At 41.6% G+C, this 24090-nt stretch overlaps 1 protein-coding gene across 1 annotated transcript in view; it reads left to right on the top strand.

Annotated features, from left to right (window-relative positions):
• Positions 1–20026: 20026 nt before the first annotated feature.
• LOC114569269 (microtubule-associated serine/threonine-protein kinase 1) overlaps positions 20027–24090 on the top strand; it is a 90749-nt gene continuing 86685 nt past the window's right edge. The window contains exon 1 of the mRNA XM_028599088.1: positions 20027–20065. Coding sequence (XP_028454889.1) covers positions 20027–20065 — 39 coding nt within the window. The remainder of the gene's footprint in view (positions 20066–24090) is intronic.

A 24090-nucleotide genomic window follows, 5' to 3' on the forward strand; every position in this document is an offset into this window, starting at 1 on the left:
CAGACGGTTTCATAACTGCTGAAGTTCGTAACCCCTGGAGCACTTTATTTCCGGGGACGAGAGCAGAAACACAGCTCTCCATCTGGTAATTAGAGGAGGAATAATGGTAGCCTTGTGTGAGATCAAGTTTTCATATTTGTAGCGCCCCCTAATGGCCGGTCTTCGCCACATTTTGGTCCAGAGCCCTTAAGAGTGAATGTTAAGTTTCACGTCGATAGCATTTACTTTGAACGAGATATGCAAAAGTTTTTGTTTTTGTCGCTAGCTAGTTCATAATTTGTGCATTTTTGAACCAAGCTAAATTATTTTGGTAACTTTTTGTCAGGTTCATGTGAAGGTGCGATATGCAAAGTTTCAGGCAGATTGGGTGAAAACCCCAGAATGACTTTGAAAAAGTATATTTTGCACATCATACATATATACATAATGTATAGATAAGAAGAAATGAAGGCTCACTCGGGCCCTGTTGTCCACCAGACTGTTTCATAACTGCGGGGGTTTGTCACCCCCAGAGCATTTTATTTCTGGGGATGAGAGCAGAAACACAGCTCTCCATCTGGTAATTAGAGGAGGAATAACGATAGCCTTTGTGTGAGAGCTATTCAGGGAACAGAGAGAGAGAGGGAGGACAAAGCAGGCCATCGCTGCTCTCTGTGTTCCCTTGTTGTCGTTCTCATTTAACAAGGTTGGGTCACTGCCTGCGCTCGGGCCTCAGGCCGGCCCTCGGCTGGCAAAAAGTGTCACCCATCCTCGTCGGCTCACTAACTGACAGACATTCATTTCCGCCATGTTAGAGTGTCTTTAGTTTGTTGTTACACTGACCTATTTAACAATCTACAATGTACAATGTGGAGAACCTGTTAAAAAGCTACTTCTGTACTTCTGTCTACATGGACAGCTCAACTTGATTCTCAACCTTCTTTTCAGTTCAATTAAAGCTGCTAAATTTCAGTTGAGTTAAAAATCGCTGTGATGCCGATCTTTGTGTGGAAACTATAGTTAGTTTAGTTAGCCTAAAGCAACAGAAACTGTCAAAATAGTTATCTAAAATTAATGGATAAACAGTTGAAATAGTTAGCTAAAAGCAACACATAAACCATAATGTGATTCTGTTTCTTTGGGATGAATAGTTGAAATAGTAATAAACTTGACAAGATCTGTAACTAACAATATTGAATATATTGTTTATATATTCAACTGTGTTAAATAATATCCAGTGTATAATCAATAATAACATCATATTTGGAACATGACCGGTGTCACTGGGGGGATTCTTGAACACATACGTTGGGGACCACTGGTGTATTGCATGTTAAACATATTGAAGAAAGTCAGAGAGACTTTAGGATCTTCTTATATTTTCTGATGATGGGGAAATCCAATTCAGAGGATACCTGAGATTATCCGAAACATGGGAAACCCCTTACTGTGAACTCTTTAAATGCGATCTGGTCATTTGGAAAACTATCCTGCCTTTTATTTCAGCCAGATGTAGTTTATTACTTTGTAACATTTGACATTTGACGGTAAAAAGAACCGCAGACTGTTGAAGCTACTGTCGACTGAAAGGCCAGATTCATTGACTTTTCAGTCGACAGAAATGTCACCGGTCAAATACCAAATTGTTGGTGTTGCTCATTAAGAATTGTGCTAAGAGGAAATGTTTGAAATGTCAGCAGGAGTCTGAGGCTTGAAGGTGGATAAACGGGAACAATGACTCAGATTTAAGTTTTTCTATTGAAAAATCCTTCCGTGAAGTCACAAACTGGACTTCTCGAACTATTTAATGTGCTCATATTATGCTTTTTGGCTTTTTCCCTTTCATTTATTGTGTTATATATCTTTTTTGTGCATGTTATCGGTTTACAAAGTGAAAAAGCCCAAAGTCCCCCCCAAAGGGACTTACCATCTCAAACAGAAAACACTGTTCACCAACTGCTCCAAACAGCTCTATTGTAGTCCAGCCTTTACTTCAGAGACCAACGTGGTCACTTTGGAACACACGTTATAATGATCACCTAGCTGCTAGCATGGCACGCCCTCATACTCTGCTTCTGACTGGCTAGTAGTCCTTACCTAGGTACTGTCAGGGCACGCCCTCATACTCTGCTTCTGACTGGCTAGTAGTCCTTACCTAGGTACTGAGCATGTGCGACTCCCAACAAAGATGGAACAGAAGTGAGATGTCTCACTCTGTAGCTAAAACAGAGAGCTCAACACAAAAATATGGTGTTTTCTGAAAATTAAACCATGTAAACTTATTCTGATACAACCTCTAAATAAAATTATGAACCTGACAATGAGCATAATATGTGGTCTTTAAAACTTTATTTTGTGTCTAAAACCTACAGTAATGTGACCTTTCTGTCCAAATGCTTATACGCATCTGATGCAGGTGTGAGATGACAACAAATCATTTCAAATCAGAAATCTGCACACAGGAATACATTTCACCATTTATTTGAAGTCAGTGTTTCAATTCAACATTGATTTTTTTGGAAAGTAATTTTCTGTACAATCAGCTGACGGACATTCAAGCAATATGACATTATATTTAAATAGACATCTGCAATCCAATATCACACGTTTTTCACCCACATTTTCTTTTAAATAAAAGAACATTTTATGACAGAAAACAATGCATGTAAATATTCAAAACTCTATTTGTAGTTCATATATCACATAACAGTCACAGATCCAATCTGTCCAATGCATTGGGTTGTTCAGTAAAGTCTCTGTCCTGTCTTGTTGAGCTGGTTTGTTGTTGGAAATCCAAAATGAAGTGAGGAAGTCCCAGTTCTCCACCCTGTGGCCTCAGAGCAGCACTGCATACAAAGTATTTATGCCCAATCATTATTAATAATCTATATAGCTAAAAACACATACTCTAAATTATATGTTCTTCTTGGTAAAAATGAGTCTGACTTGACTTGACCCATTTGAGTTGAGGCACAAAAAAAGTTCTGTTCATTCCATCTCTCTTCCTGTCATGTTGTTAGGAGAGAAGAGGTTCAGATCTTTGACGAGGCTTTGTTTGTTGCTAGTTGCCGTTTGGTCTTAATCTTCGTTCCTGGATGTTCCTCCCTAAGCTCATAGCCAGGGTAGCAACAGAATAAGTGGACAAGACTACGATGGCGCTCGCCACAAACTGCGACGCGGCTCCCCGCTTCGCCACACACCTCCATCCTTGCCTCTGTATCTGAGCATCTGCTGCCTCGGCTGTCTGAACGATGGGCTCCATTATCTGCTGCTCGGACACGCACTGCTCCTTTTTAAAATTCCTGCAAGTGTTTGAGGAATTGAAATGTCAGCGCTCCTGTGTGTCTCTCAGGATCTCAGGATGGATGGTGTCCTTCCTGTTGAAGCTCAGAACGCTTGTTTACCTTCTCGCCGCATGCTTCTTTATCTACTCGGCCTTGTTTGCACACGTCAAATCCTCAGGCTCAGCTCAGGTGCCAGAGTACGTCAATAACACCTGTGGAGGATTGGCAGAAGGAACAAGGTCTCCGTCCCTGCCTGCAGTGCAAACTTTCCAGACGGCGCTCAATAATAGAGCGAGCAGAAGTCAGTCAGTCTCAGCTTCCTTTATTTCAGGACCAAGGTCAGCACCAAGCAGGGAACAACAGCCTGGATATAGAGCGTCCAATAAGAAGCTGTCACCGCCTACTGTAATCCTGCCGCCTATCTGCCAAGTAGTACAGCTACAGAATGTACCCTGTTGTGTAACGTTGTGAAATGTTGTTAACCCTCGTGTTGTTCTTGGGTCAAATTTGTCCCTTTTTTAAAGTTTTTCATATCAGAAATATTGGTTTATTGCAACCAGATTGGCAAAAAATAACTTGGATGCATGTATGCACGTTGTATGGGTTCCATACAATGTTCTTCGCAGGTAAAGTCAATGATTACTTCCATTGACATTTTGTGTTTTCTTTTTTTTTTTCAATTTTATAGCATTGTAATTTAAATAAAACATGGTTTTAAAATAGTCTCCTGATTAAGCTTTGATTCTGATTTTAAAAGGTTTTGATTCGCTCAACATCCTCTGATCTTAACTATTAGTCAAAATAATTCATAATTTCTGCTTTTTTTAAACTCATATAAATTAGGTTTATTGACCATGAATTAAAAAAGGGAATCTGACTGAACCAGCTCTAAAATAATAATAATAATAATAATAATAATAATAATAATAATAATAATAATAATAATAATAATAATAATAAGTAAGAGTTATAAATTCCCCAATAATCAAAACTGACCAGTGCAACCCCCTCCCCCCACCAAAAAAAACCTATGTAATTTCCTTTACATACATAAGGACATTTGCATCATAACTTGATGCAGAAAAGGCACAAATTGTTGCAGAAAAATGAAGATGAATGAATGAAGGAAATTAAGTGTTTGTCAGAAGTCAAGATCTCAACCCGGTCCCTCTTTTCAAAATAGTGCTTAAGCAATGGAAAGAAACTGTAAAAGAAGTTCCTGATTCTCTTCGGGCAGGTCACCCATTCACGTCTTCGTTTCATTTAGGCTAATAATCTTATTATATATGACAACAGTCGTTCATGTTTGTTACATTTTAAATGTTTTATTCATTGGGCTTTAGACATTGCTCTTGCCCATGAAAAGAAATGCATTTTGTTCACTTTAATGGAGAAAAAAAACAAATTGGAAGGCCTGCTTTTACTGTAAATCGACATCTCAACACGTTGCATAAGAGATGCAAATGTCCCTTTTAATTAGCATATCAACCGTTTGGTTTAGAAGTATAAGTATCTGGGAGAAAAGCGACTTCACAGTAGCTGCTTCTGTACATTGTTGTCTTCCTCATCATCTCTCGCATATCCAGATTATTGCTTTCTGGGAGGGAGCCTGTTGTTTACCGTTTCTCATTTCCTCTGCTCACATAACAAGGAAATCACTAGCTAGAAAAAAAAGATAGAAATGAAACCCTACCCACTACATATGGAGGAAGAATCTCTGAGTCATGATCAGACTGAATTTTGACATTAAGGCGGGGACAAAGAGACACGCACAAGAGACGAATCTTAATGCCTGAGCATTTGTCGGTGCACCTTTTGGGAAGATCTATTTCTCGACAGGCGCCCAGACACATTCCTGTTTGTATTACAAGCTCCGGCTCTGCGGCCAAAGATGGATGGCAGAAGAATGCGTTTGTCCCATCACTCTAATTCTGAAATAATGTCAAACTCAAGGCCCGCAAACAAATTTTGGCCCTCCTAGTTGTGTGCCAAACCAAAAAGACGGGAAGCTGTTTTCAAACTGTAATGACGCGACACTCAAAACAGTATTTGGCAGATTCACCGACTTTGAGGCTCAGATATTCCCCCAGAAGCGGAGCGTTTCCATATTCAGGCCTGTAAAGGCTCTGACACACCAACCAGACGGCCGACCCCAGTCGGACTGATCAGTCTCCCCGAGGTCCAAAAAGTTCCTCAGAACACACCAAAGAGACGCTGACTTGAGCGTACGTTCTGTGCGTGCGCGAGATGAAATATGTCTCCATAACAGCAGGAGGCGCTAATCTGTATTGTCACCCAAAAAATGAAAACAGGCAGCTGATTGGACGAACGCGCCACATGGGTCTGGAAAACATTCTGAAAACGTTTTAAGAAAACCTTTTAGGGCTTTATGTGGACCAAATTGTATGTGAGAAGGCTAAATGAGACATGCAATAATACAGTTAAGGATATTTGACTTTCGATTAAATACAAGCATGTGAATAAACTATGTGTGTCTAGTGCTCGATGTGATTCTCATTTTCCAGTGTGGCCCTTAGAGAAACTGATTTTGACGCCCCTGAAAACTAAAGCTTATAGGGAGCAGATCAATACATGTCTGCAGCATTTGCTGTATTTTGCTCCACATCTTAAATTATTAATGTTCCCAACTTTCACATTCAGGTCAAACAAGACTGGTTGTTTGGTTTGATTGTTCAGAATCAGAATCAGTTTTATTGGCCAAGTATAGTCCCATACACAAGGGATTTGACTTCGGTAGCTGTTAACTCTCTATACATTCAACAAATAGATATGTAGTAGTAAACATTCAGTAGACAAATAGTAATATAGATACTATACGCACACTATACAGTAGAGACAACAATATACATATAGGCACATATCAACATAATATGCAAAAATACAAATAAGACATATAATATAAAGACAAGTACACATGGAGTGGGATGTAAAGTTCAAAAAGTAATAAATAGAGATAATATAGAGATAAAGACTCAAATGCAACAAACTGCATGAGGATTTTGTCCACATGGAAAAGGTCAGTGATGGTTAATTTAGTCTGGGCATAAAGCCACAGCTGTGTACTTTTTGGCTGTTGTTGTTGTGTGCTCTTGCAGGACTCTTTGCGTCATTGTAATAGGCTTAGCTGTGTGTGTGTGTGTGTGTGTGTGTGTGTGTGTGTGTGTGTGTGTGTGTGTGTCGGGTCTGTTCATCAGCTGTCTGAGGGACTAAAAGCACTGGTTGGGCTTTTTGCCCATGCTGCTTTGAAGCTGCACCCAATTACCATTCACGTCAAACCCCAAAACACACACACAGACGTATGAGAAAAGTACGCGTAGACTTTACAGTAATTTGTCAACTCGCTCTGTGAAAGCACTTCAGCCCGACAACATCAGCCTCTGCTCATCTCTCTATCTCTCTGTTGACTGTTCTGTCTCCCTGTTGCTTTAGCAAAGTGATCATGAATAATACAACAAAGGTCTTGTCATTTTCTTCTTTCTTCTCTCCTCGGTTAATCTTTCGGTTCCTGGTGCAGATCAGCTGACACTGACAGAGGATAACCTCTCAAGCTCTCTCAGCATCAGTGCTGTTGATGTTGCCCTAAACCGAGAAGACCCACTTTAAAAAATGAAGGCTGTGAAACTCTAAGATCCTTGAAGAAATCGTTTCCCATCAGTTACAGTAATAATTATCTATTTGCCCATTAATGGCCTTTATGACATATTCCACTTTGGATTGGGTCACAATCACAGTAGTGACAGCTCGATTTTTCATTCAGGCTGTGTGTGTGTGTGTGTGTGTGTGTGTGTGTGTGTGTGAGAGAGAGCTTGTCTGAGAGCTTGTGAGAGAGCTTGTGTGTGAGATTGTGTGTGTGTGTGTTTGTTTGTGTGTGTTTGTGTGTGTGTGTGTGTATGTGTTTGTGAGCTTGAGTGTGTGTGTGAGCTTGTGTGTGTGTGTGTGTGTGCTTGTGAGCTTGTGTGTGTGTGTGTGTGTGGTGTTTGGGAGTGTGTGTGTGTGTGTGTGTGTGTGTGTGTGTGTGTGTGTGTGTGTGAGCTTGTGTGTGTGTGTGTGTGTGTGTGTGTGTGTGTGTGTGTGTGTGAGCTTGTGTGTGTATGTGTGTGTTTGTGTGTGTGTTGAAGTGTATTTAGTTAATTTGTGTTTGTTTGGCGATTGTGGTGTGTGTGTGTGTGTGTGTGTGTGTGTGTGTGTGTGTGTGTGTGTGTGTGAGAGAGAGCTTGTCTGAGAGCTTGTGAGAGAGCTTGTGTGTGAGATTGTGTGTGTGTGTTTGTTTGTGTGTGTGTGTGTGTGTGTGTGTGTGTGTGTGTGTGTGTGAGAGAGAGCTTGTCTGAGAGCTTGTGAGAGAGCTTGTGTGTGAGATTGTGTGTGTGTGTGTTTGTTTGTGTGTGTGTGTGTGTGTATGTGTTTGTGAGCTTGAGTGTGTGTGTGTGTGTGTGTGTGTGTGTGTGCTTGTGAGCTTGTGTGTGTATGTGGGTGTTTGTGAGTGTGTGTGTGTGAGCTTGTGTGTGTGTGTGTGTGTGTGTGTGTGAGAGCTTGTGTGAGCTTGTGTGTGTATGTGTGTGTGTGTCTGTGTGTGTGTTGAAGTGTATTTAGTTAATTTGTGTTTGTTTGGCGATTTGGGTGTTTGTGTGTGCGTGTGTGTGTGTGTCTGTGTGTGTGTGTTTGTCTGTTTGTTTGCGAGTGTGTGTGTGTGTGTGTTTGAGTGTATTTAGTTAATTTGTGTTTGTTGTGGTCTGAGTGAATGGAGCAATCCTCTTATGGTGTTCATTTTCCAGGAGCTGCAGTGTGTGTGTGTGATGCAGAGCTGGGGAGGGTTTAGGGATGTCCTGCTAGGAGGGGGAGGAGACTCTTGATTCAGAATCAGACACAGTGGCCACCAGAATTACCCACAATGCCCTCTGCCACTGTCTAGCCTTCTATTTGGTGACGTAAGTCCGTGAGTGTGATTAAAGACGGGGCCACAAAGACAGGAAGAAAGGCATGGAAAGATACAGAAGAAATAAAAGAATGAGATGGAAGCACTTTGACCTCTGTTAGAGAAATAAAGGCGGATCATGAAAACAATGTAAATCCATTTTCTGTCCTCTAGACAGGAATGACAACACAACCACTAAACACTCCTGATTTAAGACTTTGATTTGCCACGTCAATACCTTGACTTAATTTGCATTAGTAGTCTGTGTTTAATTCTGAACTTGTCCGATCCTGTGATCGTCTTACACATGACTTCTGAGGCTCCCTCTAATTGATCTCACACAGCAAGCAACGTGTGCTTTAAAGGAGTGAGGAGATTTTCCCTCCGAATCAATCATGAACAAATGAAATCAACCAGGAGGACAAATGTCCCTAAATAGATTTATAATTCCAGATTATTGTCTTGTACATTTCCACAGAAATGTTAGGAGACTGACTTCCTCCTCCTCCTGCCAGGTGGATGATTAAATGGTTAAATTAGTGGATGATATAAATATTACATATTTGAATTAATCTTGCATTTACAGGCACACACAGCAACATGCAATACTGTGCAATGTCTCTGTTGCAATGCCATCTTTCCCCACAAGGAGTCATAGTGGTGATTTTATGATTTATTGGATGTGAATGGAGAACTTTCCTTCAGGAAATCATAGAGCTTTACATTAATGTGTTTTAATATTGTAAAACAGCTGGAAACCAAACAAAAGGGGGTACAAAAAAAAGCTTATACTAAATTGAACTAAAGTAAACACACACACACACACACACACACAATCAGCAGCAGACTGTAGGATGTAACGTGACAAAGGAGACATCATTGGTCATTACTAATAAAATACAATAAATAAAAAGCTCTTACAATCCTAATTCCTTGCAGGACATCAGGTGCCTTGTTTGCTCGCGGTGTCTGTTCTATGGGGTTTCGTTTGTGCCAAAATTAAGTCAAATGTCTATGTCTGTCTATGTGTCATCGTCCACGTCTATGTGTCTGCTTACTGTCTATGTCTGTCTGTCTATGTCGGTTGCTCACATGACTCAACTTTTGTCTGTCTTACTCCTGTCGCCTATTGCCCTGCCTGTAATTTGACTTGGAGCCGTTGAGTTGACACAGACAAAAGTTGAGTCATGTGAGCAATTGACGTACAGTACAGGCCAAAAGTTTGGACACACCTTCTCATTCAATGCGTTTCCTTTTTATTTTCATGACTATTTAAATTGTAGATTCTCACTGAAGGCATCACAACTATGAATGAACACATATGGAATTATGTACTTAAAAAAAAAGTGTGAAATAACTGAAAACCTGTCTTATATTTTAGATTTTTCAAAGTAGTCACCCTTTGCTTTTTTATTAATAAGGGAAAAAATTCCACTAATTAACCCTGACAAGGCACACCTGTGAAGGTAAAACCATTTCAGGTGACTACCTCATGAAGCTCATTGAGAGAACACCAAGGGTTTGCAGAGTTATCAAAAAAAGCAAAGGGTGACTACTTTGAGGAATCTAAAATATAAGACATGTTTTCAGTTATTTCACACTTTTTTGTTAAGTACATAATTCCATATGTGTACATTCATAGTTTTGATGCCTACAGTGATAATCTACAATGTAAATAGTCATGAAAAAAGAGGAAACGCATTGAATGAGAAGGTGTGTCCAAACCTTTGGCCTGTACTGTAGACGGACAGACGTAGCCATAGACAGTAAGCAGACACATAGACATGGAAGACGACACATAGACAGACAATTAGCATGTCGACTTAATTTTGGCACAAACGGAACCCCACAGTTTTCTGGTAATGGTTATCCTCTAGAGGTCTCTCTCTGTGCAGTTACATGGTTGCCAGTGGACACACACACACACACACACACATGTGGAAGCTCACATGAGGACAAGAGGTTGTTTGTGCTGTGTGTTTGGCGTGGAGCGGATGACTCCGTTGGTGTCGGGGACGCTGTAACATAACGGAAACGGAAGCTTTAACGAACCGTCTCACTGTGATTATTGAGCCCCGATGAACTGACCGAGGCTTGAAAAGGCAAATCAATTGATGTTGAATTTGGTGTTGGAGGATCATACCTGGTTATAATAGTGCACATTAATCTTGACATGGTGTTGCTATTCGGTCTATGTTAACTGTAACAGTGCTTTTAAATTGTAATTGTCAATAGCGTGTGGCTTGTAGATAAGACTACTGTATGTTTGGAGGTGGAAAGATGGTATGAATGAATGAATTGCTGAGTTTAAAACATGTACATGTCTCCTCCAGACATGTTCTAACTATACAAATACTCTCTTTTAAAAAATTACAGTAACTGAATATTTCTCAGCGTGTACATGCTATCAGCAGTGGTTGTCAAACTTTTTTCAATAATGTTTCCTATTTGAATTATGTTTTTAAGCCATGTACCCCCTGGCCAGCGATAGATTTACCAAACAACAGCCATGGAACTGAAAAACATTTAAATGCTGATGAAAAAAGGCAACAAAAACTTTAAAAAAAAAACGTAAAAACCTAGTAGAAAGAAGGACGAACAAAAACCTTGAAGTCGTCGCGGGTTCGACTCCAACCTGCGGCCCTTTGCTACATGTCATTCCCATTCTCTATCCCCAAAGTACCCCTTGGGGTACGCATACCCCCATTTGAGAAACACTGGTCTAGAGGTCTCAGGTTTCCTGTATATTGCATACTGGACCCTAATTGGTTTCTGTAGTTGTAATGTCACAAAATCCTGTTCGTCCATACATGTGTTCAACTCTGATTTAAAGGGGAAATATCATAAAAAAATGCCTACTAACCCTCAAACTGTGAAATAAGACAACCCAGTTCGTTTTTTTGTGGGCTGCTTGGATCAGAAGAAACCATTTTTCAACGGTGTCCCCTTCCACAGCTTTACAGTTGTTATTTAGTGATTTGGAAAGCATCGCTGCTTCCATCTGCTCCCTTTCTGTGTGTGTGTAAATGTGTGTGTGTGTGTGTGTGTGTGTGTGTGTGTGTGTGTGTGTGTGTGTGTGTGTGTGTGTGTGTGTGTGTGTGTTTGTGTGTGTATAACATGTACCATGTGTGCCATTTAATTCATCAGGGTCAGCTCAAACTCAAAATGATCATCATTTCTAAATGAAAACCTTGCAGTGTTTTCCCTAGGTCTGTGAAAAGAATTAGATTCACATATTTGGCGGGGGGTTTAGTGGTCCTTTCTTTAAGAAAATGTGACTTTTTTCAATTGAAAAAAATTGTAATTTGACATCTTTTTGGACCACAATTATTACTACATCTGTGTCTACAATGTTAGAAAACCTAGAGCAGATAATACATGAATGACACTCAATAACGTAGTACAGGAACCATTCACACACGTTCATGGACTGTGGCCGAGGCTGCCGTACAAGGTGCCACCTGCTCATCAGATAAACACTCACACACATTTACATTAGGGGGTTCAGTGTCTTGCCCAAAGACACTTTGGTATGGAACTGCAAGGCCAGGGATCAAACCACTGACCTTCCAATTGGTAGGCAACCGCACTTACCACCTGAGCCACAGCTGGAAATGGATGGTAATGTGTCTGAGTACTAATCCTTACACTAAGGAGGCATGTTCTTGTTGAAAATGAGCAGAAGAAAGTACTGTGGACGTCTACCATTCCATATCATACATACATATAACACCTTTTACCCAATTAAAAGAGTAACTAACTAATTAACTCACTACTTTGCACTATTACTTTTTGCACTTTACATCCTACTCCATGTGTTCTTGTCTTGATATTATGTCTTATTTGTATATTTGTATTTTTGTATATTATTATTATTATGTTGCTATGTGCCTATATGTATATTGTGTCTCTATTGTACAGTATGTGTCTATATTAGGCTACTATTTGTCTACCAAAGTCAAATGCCTTGTGTATGTAAGAACACTTGGCCAATAAAACTGATTCTGATTAAACAGCCTGTGAATATCTTGTCTTTGCTGACCCCTAGTGGTTTAACTTCTCACCTTGCTTCAGTGATATGTACTACACTGTAGTAACTACAGGACCTTATGACTTTGCTGTCGGGTGTAGTTACGGATGCAACAGACCAAAGTGGCAATCTGCGGATCTGAAAAGTGATGCCAATGCGGAAGCGTCTTAAACCTGCATTCTAATTTCTAATTTCCAGCAGGGGGCGACTCCACCGGCTCCAAAAAGAAGTCAATTTGTATAGAAGTCTATCAGAAAATTACCCTACTTTTTTTTTTCACTACAAAAGCGTGACCAGAGTCTAACAAGTTAAGACTTTCGCCCAGAGACGGGTGTCCTTATCCTGGATGCCATATTACGAATCCCACTATGGCCACGCTAAGACCCGCCCTAGCATTTACTGGCCAGGCGTCCATGCTTACGCAAGGTAACGTAACCTGATTTGTTCAGGTCCTATCCCCTGACCAATCCGCTATCCTAACCTTAACCACTCGAGGTCAAATGCGTAACCCCAACCAATTGAGCTGCTTCGTAGGGCGGGTCTTGGCGTGGCCATAGTAGGATTTGTAATTTCACGTCCTGGATGTACTACTTAAGAGTACCGGTGTTTTAACCTAAATCACTATCTTTCTTCTTATCGTAACTAGTTGTTTTGGTGCCTAAACTTAACTTTTACGTTGCCATTTGACAGCAAACCTTTTGTGGGTAAACTTAACTGTCAGTAGCCGAAACTTTGTAAGATATCATACAAATTGCTGTACATAACGTCTCATATGATATCATACAAAGCTGTTCATGAGAATGTGGTGAGCAGGTAGTGTACAGGTAGTGTACTGCGGGTCTATCAGAGTTTTTTTCAATGAAAACAGCTGCAGCCGAAAACACTGATGAGAGCTGTAAGACTGAAGCAAATCAATCAAGTTGAGGCCGATGAAACTAAACCAATGAGCTAAAAAATGCTGTAAATCCCCATAGAGGTTAGAGTAACTGCAGATTCAGAAGATAATTCTCTGTAGGCTAGTCACTCTTTCACATACAGATATATGTGATCCATTGCTAATATGAAAATATTGGTTATAGCCGCTTTAAAGATTGATTCAGGCATTTCTTTGTAATATAACAACTGGGGTATTTGGGATGGTTTGTCCTTGAGTTTTGCGGCGATGATCAACTCTGGTTCCAAACAAAACTGAGCAGCTGCTAGTCTCCCAACTCAAAGGGATTACAAAATGATTACGTAAGAGGATATGAAAGCAAAATCACTGCCGTGTTCATCAGCCACTGAGCACCAGCAGTTCATTCTACAGCGACCATAATGACGACATTATCGAACTCGATGAAGTGTGTCTCCCCGGCCCAGACTTCCACCTGCGCTGGGCTTTTTACAGTCAGCTCAGTTTAGCCGGTGCCTGAGCCGAAATCAATAGCCTCTCCTGCCTGCCGTGTGTCCTCCGACTCCGGACTCTGACAGCGGAGAGGAACGGCAAGGCAACAAAGCTCTGCGTGCACGAAAGGGAGTTGACAGTGCTGCGGGAGTTGTGTGTGTGTTTGTCGGGTTTTACACAGACTACAGAGCAAAGTAACTGCCGTCAGCACTGAGACGATCGGGCTCTCTGACTGCCAGCCAGACGGACCTGACAGCTCCATTTAATCTAACAAATAACAGCTTGCTTACTGGGGCCTTTTTCTCACTGGATTGGTGCGTCTCGAATGAACACATTATGCCACAGCAAGGGAAGGGTTTTCTGTTTCACTGTTAAGACATTTGTGAAGTCTAGTCTTGTTTGTTTTGTTAGCCTTTATCCATCTATCCATCTATCTATCTATCTATCTATCTATCTATCTATCTATCTATCTATCTATCTATCTATCTATCTATCTATCTATCTATCTATGAAGATAAAACGGAGTGTATTCAGTGCTTCAGCCACGCAAGATGGTCCAGCTTTGAATCTGGGAGCTCTGGCATCCTACATTAGGTCATCTGTCAAAAACTTGGGGGTTACTTTTGATTGCAGCATGAAATTTGACAAACAGATCAGTAATGTTGTTAGAATGAGCTTTTTCCAGCTTCGTCTCCTGGCTAAAGTTAAGCCTTTCCTGAACAGGCATGATCTAGAAAAGGCGATCCATGCTCTTATCAGTTCAAGATTGGATTACTGTACTTTATATTGGTCTGAATCAAACCTCCATCTCACGTCTTCAACTTGTACAAAATGCTGCTGCTCGCTTTTTAACAAATACACCTAGACGTGCACATATTACTCCCGTTCTCCACACTCTACATTGGCTCCCTGTGCGTTTTAGAATAGATTTTAAGATTTTGTTGTTTGCTTTTAAGGCCTTAAATGGTCTGGCCCCGGAGTATTTGTCTGAAATTTTAACTTTGCGGGAGCACAACCGGTCATTGCGTTCTTCAAATCAGCGAGTTTTAGAAGTGCCGAGGTCAAGGTATAAACGTTGGGGTGATCAGGCTTTTGCAGTTTCTGCCCCGAGACTCTGGAACAAATTACCCCCTGATATTCGCACTATCACAGATGTAGCTCTTTTTAGGTCCAAACTCAAAACGTATCTGTTCTGTCTGGCCTTTAATACATAGCAGTGGTGTGACAATTTCATTCTTTTGTTTCTGTGTAACCTTTTCGGATTTTACTGTTTTCTATGTTCATTCTTTCTATTGTATGACATGTGTTTCTGATGTTAAGCACTTTGGATACCTGCTAGTTTTGTAAAGTGCTATATAAATAAAGTTTGATTGATTGTTGATTGATTGAGTTATGGAAACAAACACTGACTGGACTCCATGGTGCCTTCATGTGCACCTCATTAACCTAATGGTGCATTAAATTGCACATCGTAAACCTCAGAAAACTCAAACTGTTGATGCAAAGTATACTCTGCCATGTCATTTAGCTGACTCTTTTATCCAAAGCGAATTTTAATTGCTATATATATTTGTTTCACCCTGATGTGTGTCTGCTTGTGCCGTGATTCTGCTGCTCTGCTGCTGCTTTGGTGGTGCTAGAAGACAAGCATGATTCATCTTCTGAGGACCATGAATGTCTGTACAAAACTTCATGGCAATCTGTCCAGTAGTTGTTAAGATATTTAAGTCTGGACCAAAGTGGTGGACTGACAGACAGGCCGCTGCTGGCATGGCTAAAATGACATTTGCTTGGATGAAAAGAAAGTCAAAAGGCCTCTTTGTTTCTCAGTCAAGCTATGAATTCTTTGCAGCCAGCTTTTTTTTTTTTACAAACTAAATTGTTTGTCAGCCATTTGAAAGCAGACCAGCTGCATTCCTGCCCGTTTTCTTTGGGATAGGTCAGCATGGGCCGGGTTTGGACATTCTGTTTCAGATCTCTTGCAGCGTCTGGCACTGAGTCATGGCTGCGTGGGCAGCTTGGACCGTATGTTACATTACAACGGTGTGAAAGTCCTAATCCCAAGACAGCAAGGCATTATGCAATGATTTTGCATAAAGGCCAAACTATATTATCACAAATTGATAAACAGCAAGTCCACAGTTTGTAGATGCAGTGATACATTCTTATCTAGGCAGTATAGGTCTACTCTACATTATACTGACAAACTGTAGATACATTTATTCTCCACACAAAATGAGCCTGTGTTCAGGGTCACAAATGACATGTGGATGATAGATTCATTTGGCCTAGTCTCACACTGCCAGATGCATTCTGGGATAGGAGAAAAAAAACGCTGTGGGTTGTTTTGCATTTCTTTAAACCAATCCCAATCGTCTTGGGGCGGTGCTAAGCTCCAGACGCAGCGACGGTGGCTCTGCTAAATAGTCTCGGGAAGGAACTAGTTTTGGTGGAACATTTGCACCCTGCAAAAAAAAAAGTCACATACAATATTAAATGGAGTTAACTGTTGACACAATACAGTAACAAAGAGCTATTTAAATGAGCTGATACATGGTTACACCTCATTGGCTCTTACCAGTGTATCTCTGTGTGTACTTCGTCCACAGCAATCCCACCAATCAGTCCCAAAACCTCCCAGTTAGAGAGGAAATGACCTCAACATATTCTTTATAAAGTACGTGTGAAGGCTCACCTGTCACCTGGGTCTGGTTTTATCACCTGAGGCGAGTCATAATATAGCAAACATGAAGGAATAAGTAGTTTTAAGACACATAAAGGCTAACTGTGGCTAGATTTACCTGTTAGGTTGTCCCTGGTGTAATAATAATAATAATAATAATAATAATAATAATAATAATAATAATAACAACAATAATAATAATAACTATTTAAATAGAATCTTTAAAAACAGAGTTCACAAAGTGCTTTGACAGACAAAATCAAAAACTAAACAAGATATCCAAAGGTCAGTAAAACAACAGAGAGCTAAACAGTGGGGCCAAACATTAGCAAGACAAAATTAGCAAATAATAAATATAATAAATAAAACATCAAGAGAATTAAAAAACAAAAGAGACAATAGAAAGACATGACATCACATGTAAAAGGCAAATCTATAAAAATGGGTTTTGAAAAGGGATTTAAAAGAGTTCACTGATTCTGCAGCCTTATCTCATTGGAATTAGTAAGAATTATTTTTGAACTCTCAACCAGACCAGTTTCTGTTGCTGAAAGGTCGGCAGCCTGAAAACAATTACGTTGTTTTACTGTGACAATAGCTGTTACTGTGTAATAGCCTGGAAATCCAGATCCAAATCCGAAAGATTAAGAGTCTGGCATTGAGTAATGAAAATGGCCCAACTGGAGCGGCGGCACCATTTGTAAATCTCACTGCCACCAATCACAACAATACTTTTTGCTAAGCCTCATACGCTTAGCTACCAGCAGAGCTAACTGGTAGATTAAAGTGCTCATATTCTGCTCATTTTCAGGTTCATAAATGTATTTAGAGGTTGTACCAGAATAGGTTTATGTGGTTTCATTTTCAGAAAACACCATATTTTTGTTGTACTGCACATTGCTGCAGCTCCTCTTTTCACCCTGTGTGTTGAGCTCTCTGTTTTAGCTACAAAGTGAAACGTCTCACTTCTGTTCCATCTTTGTTGGGAGTCGCACATGCTCAGTAGCTAGGTAAGGACTACTAGCCAGTCAGAAGCAGAGTATGAGGGCGTGCCGTGACAGTACCTAGGTAAGGACTACTAGCCAGTCAGAAGCAGAGTATGAGGGCGTGCCCTGACAGTACCTAGGTAAGGACTACTAGCCAGTCAGAAGCAGAGTATGAGGGTGTGTCCTGACAGTACCTAGGTAAGGACTACTAGCCAGTCAGAAGCAGAGTATGAGGGTGTGCCCTGACAGTACCTAGGTAAGGACTACTAACCAGTCAGAAGCAGAGTATGAGGGCGTGACCCACGTTGGTCTCTGAAGTAAAGGCTGGACTACAATAGAGCTGTTTGGAGCAGTTGGTGAACAGTGTTTTCTGTTGGAGATGGTAAGTCCCTTTGGGGGGGACTTTGGGCTTTTTCACTTTGTAAACCTATAACATGCACAAAAAATATATAGAACACAATAAAGGAACGGGAAAAAGCCCAAAAAGCATAATATGAGTGGTCATCTGTTTAGCTGGCCTCTGGCCCGCCTATATCAGATACAGCGATGTGATTGGTGCAGCTCGGCTACAAGGGCATAGTTAATGAGCATCATTACTGAATGCCAGAGTGACTCGCTGAGCAAATTGTGCTCTCGCAAGAACTCTGGATTTCCAGGGTAGTAACGTAAGGCAACGTTTCCCACACTTTTCAGTTTGAACCCTGTGTCGCTGTCTGTGGTGCTGAACGTGGCTCCAACCGGCCTCCTTACACAGTCACACATCGTCTGAAAAGCTTGGACGTGAGTTTGAACGATCTGACGCATGTTTAGAATATGAAGCAGCAATAATCTCTGCATGGTGTGTTTGATTAAAAAGCCTTCGGTAAAACTGAGCCCACGTAGTGCGTGCTGTTTCCTCTGGAGGCTGGACCCGGCTCGGATGCGCCTTCATTCCTTTATTTTTCTCCAATCAATCCTTATTCAGAGATAAGGATTTGCAGCAGGTAAACAACATATTCTGTACATCTATGAGTCTACAATTACAAAACAAGCCGGGGAGGTCAAGGGGTTACCAAAAAATAAATAAATATATAACCAAAACAAAAAAACAAAGGAAAAAAGATTCTAATACATATTTTCTAAAGCTCACAGAGGTTATATGATGAACAGCTTTTTACTTTGTGCATTCAGATAGGGAAATAAAGTATTGTTTAATATTGTTCGGCTCCTTTTTTATGTTTGACTTATGCAAATAACATTTGGTTAAAATAATGACTAAAGTTATCATATAAAAACTCATACATTATACATACATTATATACACTCTAGGGTGTAATTCCAAAATCCAGTTTGTCCCCCCCACACACACACACACTCACATTTGTTTGATATCATTTTATATATAAGTCTCGGTGATCAGCCCCTATTTTAAACAAAAAAAGAAAGTAAGATATATTTTTCTTATACATAGGCCTAGTTTAGTACTATTCTTTATTTCTATTCTAAGAATTTATTATTATGATTTTATGACTTAATTATTATCCTGATTATAGTCCCTAAATTTATGTAGAAAATGCAGGAAATGGGATTCAAATATAATTTTTTTTTCTTTTTTTTTGGCGGAAGACCCCCAGACCCCAAAACCAAAGTTACACCCTTGCGCTCATACATTTCTATCGTTCGGAGTGAATCCAAACAATACATTTTGCTCCTTCATTCATCTGAAGAGAGAGGGGCACGCTGTGTGCGCGCGCGTGCGCGTGCAGGAGGAGGAGGAGGAGGGGCGAGAGGGAATCCCAGGAAGGGGTTACAAATATCGCGTTGCTGCTGCCCGTCGCCCCGTCCAGTCGGTCTCCAGTTTGATAGGAAGCGAAAGCTAAAGAGCAACCAACGGACGGACTGACGGATGGATGAATAAGAGTTTCAACTTTATGTGTTTTTGAAGAGGGACGAGAGGAAGGCACGCGCTATCCTCCCTGCCGGGGATGGTTACGGGACCGGACAGACAGACAGACAGACAGACAGATAGACAGACAGGCTCGAAGCTCCTCCGCGGAGAATCAGCGGCAATGTCACGTCATCAGCCCCAGCGAACGGCTGAAGGATGGGGAGAGTCTCCGAGCAGCGCTGCCTGACTGTACGGCGCAGTAGTGCGTAAAGTCATCGCTTGGTTGGTTGCTTTTTCCCTTCTCTTTTATTGTGAACACATTATCCTTTGTGACCAAATGTGTGAAGGAGCTCACGTTTCTTCGGGAGATTCTTGTGAAACAACAGAAGAACTTGGAGTCCTACATTGTGTTCTTAGTGCTTGTTCAGGCCTGAGTCAGTCAATCGGTTCGGCTGGAAAAGCTTTTATAAAGCGCAGAAACCCCCCTCTGGCACAATGTCAAGGATGCTCCGAGAGGGAGCGCCGACCGCAGGGCCAGCAACATGACTGGCAGCCCTGAGACACGGGAGGACACGGGGCACGAGTGGAGCTGAGAGAAGTCTTTGTCTTTGCTGCTTTAGAGACATTTTTAACCGGACGGAATGCTTGACAATTGGGTATTATCCTCGGCTCCTTCGACGTGACACTGTGTCTGTGCGCCTCTTTGGCTCCGAGTGCGCCAGGACGCTGCTTCTGATCTGCTGCTGTTCGGGTGTGAACTGGAGCACAGGTGGAAGCCGCAGCCTTGCCCGGGTCAAAAACGCCGATTGAAAAGAGTTCAAGAGGTTGTTTTCAGTCCGAGGAAACCCCCACCAGGAGCCCTGCTGCTCTTCATAAGGCCATGGATGACTCGGGGATAATCCGGCGCCGGAGGCTGCAGGTGAGCTGCTGAACATCCCCATCCTGTGATGTTGTCTCTCAGCCTACTTTACTTCTGTTTCCAGCTGTAGGACACACAGCCAGACAGCATCCCATTACACCAATAGTCCACTGGCTTATTTATGCCTTCTTAATGACAAGGTAGCCAAGATTTTCAGGTTGGATTTTATGTGTTTCAACAATCCTTAATGTGCCAAGTGGAACCTATCAAGGTACCTAGATGCCTCAGTTTATATCATGAGAAAATGTCCTGAGACTCTTAAAATGATTTGAGCTCATAGTATGGCTTACATCATGGGATTTAATGCTAAAGAACAATTTTAGACTGTCCTCCCCTGAAAAATGCTCCCATAGGTCCTTTGTTCAAGCAGCAATTACGATTTATAGCCTATTTACCTTTCTAGCAGCATGCCTGTAGTAATTATGATGGGGACAAAGCAGGCAGGTTGGGGTGGTGGATGGGTCAAACATAGCCTACTAACGCCCAGGACTAGTCTATATCCTGGACATTCCTCTACCGGTGATTGCGCTGGATGTCCCTCTTTTCGCCGATGTCCGTCCCCTTCCTCTGTCTCTGTGTTGGCGTTCTAACCTCCGGTGGATTTGTGAGGACTATGGTTACCTGCTCCTCCGATCTCTGCAGGGTAAATCCAGACAGCTAGCTAGACTATCGCTGTGTTCTATTATTCTCAACGAACCGACTCGGGGTCCTCGGCTATGACGTCACTTCCACACTTCAAGCGTTCTGGTATTTTTGCGCGTCGAGTTGGAGAAAAACATGGACGCCACCCAGAAAGCCATTGTTGCGGTAGCGCTGGCCGAGTACCGTCGTACCAGGCGCTCTGTTAGCAACGCTAGCCACGTTTAGCAACACGCGTTTGAAACAAGTCTTCGATATTATATACACAACAAGACCGATTCCCATACCCACAGGCAGTGATAAGGACGCACTAAGGTATTGCAGTAATACGAGGGATTTGAAATTGTCATTTAAATAACCAAACGGTCAAAAAACAATGAAAACAATTCATACTTACAAGTTTCGGAATTCTTGCTTGTTGTCCTTTGAGTCTGACCAAGCGGGAAAGCTCGCCATCCGAGTAAGGGGGCGTGTTGGTTGCACGACTTTTCTGTTGCACGACTTAAACAGCTCTTAGCCCCGCCCCGCCCCGAGACGATTGTGATTGGTTTAAAGAAATGCCAATAAAAACCAGAGCATGTTTTCCCCCCATCCCAGAATGTTGTGTGGACTAGCCAGACCCTCAGGAAGGCCTGGCAATGCGAGACAAACTGGAAACGTGAATATAGGTCACAATCGCTGCTTGAATAAACAGACCTATGGGAGCTTTTTTCGGGTTACAGGACAGTCTCGGTGTGTCTCAGGTCACGTGGTGAGTGTATTGCATCAAAGTGACCCCATTTTTTTAAATACATGATGTCACATTCATTCAGACTGGTTTAGCTTCGCTGTGATGTTCTATCACCACTATAAAGCTCATTTTGGATCATCTTCAGTTTAGTTTAGACCAGGGGTTAAGCCAAGGACCCCTTAACTGAGAGACAGACGGAGCAGGGACCCCCTACTACATATTGTATAAAATGAAGTTGCATATTAAACTGGGCCTACAATAAAGGGCAGCCTAAAGCCTTTACATACCTTTTTAGTGCATAGAATACTAAGCTATTAAATTAATAATTGTCGGCCTGATTCTATAAGTTACACATGCATGTGGCCCAGTGAATCCTTAGTATTAACTGTATCTGTGGATGGCTACCTCAGTGACTACCTTACCTATAGGTCAGTAAGCCTTATTTTTTTTTTTACTTTCAAAGATTAACAATTATTTGGAGGCCCCCCTGTAGTGACTCTGCCCCCCTGTTTAAGATCCCTGGTTTAGTCTAGTCTCTTTACCAAATGCTGGTAATGAATCGTCACTCATGCATACTGATATGACGTGTTCAAATGACTGGGTTCATCCATTATGGAGCAGCCTGCTCAGCCACGGGTCATACACCCCCCCACCCCCTCCATCTTTGGGTGATTCAGTGAAGTGAGCTGAGCGGAGATGAGAGCAGCCTGCAGCCCGGGAGGAGAGCAGTGCAAGTCTGTGCATTTATTTTCTTTAATACGGTGGTTAGCTTAGTGAAAATGAAGAGTCGACAGCAGAGTTGCGGCTCTGAGCTGAGGTAAATTGGCACCTATAATTGCGAACCTAGAGAGAGAGAGAGAGAGAGAGAGAGAGAGAGAGAGAGAGAGAGAGGAAGAGGGTGTGAATGAATCAAGGGAGGATTAGTAGTGAGGTGTGCTGATGGTTTCATGTCTCATCATCCCTCTGCTCTGCTGAGGTGATGTACGACAGGAAGCTGCAAGGGAATTTATCATCTAACAGTCAGACTCACAAAGTCAGTGACAGTTTACAGATATAGGCCAACTGAAGGATGTGTGTGTGTATGTGTGTGTGTGTGTGTTAAATTGTGTGTTGAAATGTGATTGGCTCTGCGTGTCCTATTCAAGTGCCTTGTCCCTCCCCTGGGTCTCATCATCCCAACCGTCACTGTCTCTGACACACACTTGTTCATTTTCTCAGCACCATATGGTGACACACCCCACTCCCCCGCAGTCAAGGGTCAAGGGTCACACCCATGATGCATTGCTTCAACACGACCAACATGAAACGAACATCTTCGTGCCTGCTGACTCTCTGTGACTCTGCATTTGACCTGCTGACACACACATGTAGGCTACTATTGTGCCTACCAGAAAAACAAATCTTTTTATACTTCTTTTCATCATTATATTTACTGTTTTTTCACAAGATAAATGCTGGAACAATGTTACATATCACAGATTGTTAACAGAAATGTCCTATTTTCAGTGGATTTTTCATATATTTTTATTACTTTATTTAACAGGATGATAGAAGGTGCAATATGTAAATGCTGCTATTAAACTTTGAGTTTTCTTTACCAGTCTTTGTTATCACAGGCGTGACCTTCACATATTAGAAATCAGATAAATGGCTGCACAAAAACAAAGCGCACCAGACCATCTAGTATGCATTACACCAATAAGCCTCTTTTGTTTTTTCCATCTGTTAAACCCAAACCAGTTAGTCAGTGTCTGCTGTAGATGATGACTGATCCGGTCTCTGTGTCTTGGCAGGAGGACAGTCATTGATTGGGCCTACTCCCCTCTTTGGGCATACTCCCAACCATTTTTCTTTCTCAGCGTGTCCACAAAATGATTGGACTGGCTGGCTCATCCCGATAGAGCAACAAAATGCTTTATAGGCATGCAGCTCAGCTACTGCCATTTCATTATTACCGGGGCTTTTTTTTTTTTTTTTTTTTTTTTTAAATGCCTTTAGTGCAGGCAAGATGACTTGAAGGACACAACAGCAAAGGAGCTTTTATAGGCTGGTCATACGGCAGGGAAACGAGTAGCAGGAAGCAAAGGCAAGGCAGCTTTATTTGTATAGCACATGTCAGCAACAGGGCAATTCAAAGAGCTTTACATAAAACATTGAAGTGCTCATATTATGCTCCTTTTCAGGTTCATAATTGTATTTAGAGGTTATATCAGAATAGGTTTATATGGTTTAATTTTCAGAAAACACCATATTTTAGTTGTACTGCACATTGCTGCAGCATCTCTTTTCACCCTGTGTGTTGAGCTCTTTGTTTTAGCTACAGAGTGAGACATCTCACTGATGTTCTATCTTTGTTGGGAGTCGCACATGCTCAGTACCTAGGTTAGCACTGCTAGCCAGTCAGAAGCAGAGTATGAGGGCGTGCCCTGACAGTACCTAGGTAAGGACTACTAGCCAGTCAGAAGCAAAGAATGAGGGCATGCCCTGACAGTACCTAGGTAAGGACTACTAGCCAGTCAGAAGCAGAGTATGAGGGCGTGCCATGCTAGCAGCTAGGTGAGCATTATAACGTGTCTTGTCTCTGAAGTAAAGGCTGGAATACAATAGAGCTGTTTGGAGCAGTTTGTGAACAGTGTTTTCTGTTGGAGATGGTAAG

The sequence above is a fragment of the Perca flavescens genome, chromosome 15, assembly GCF_004354835.1.
Source record: "Perca flavescens isolate YP-PL-M2 chromosome 15, PFLA_1.0, whole genome shotgun sequence".
NCBI lineage: Eukaryota > Metazoa > Chordata > Actinopteri > Perciformes > Percidae > Perca > Perca flavescens.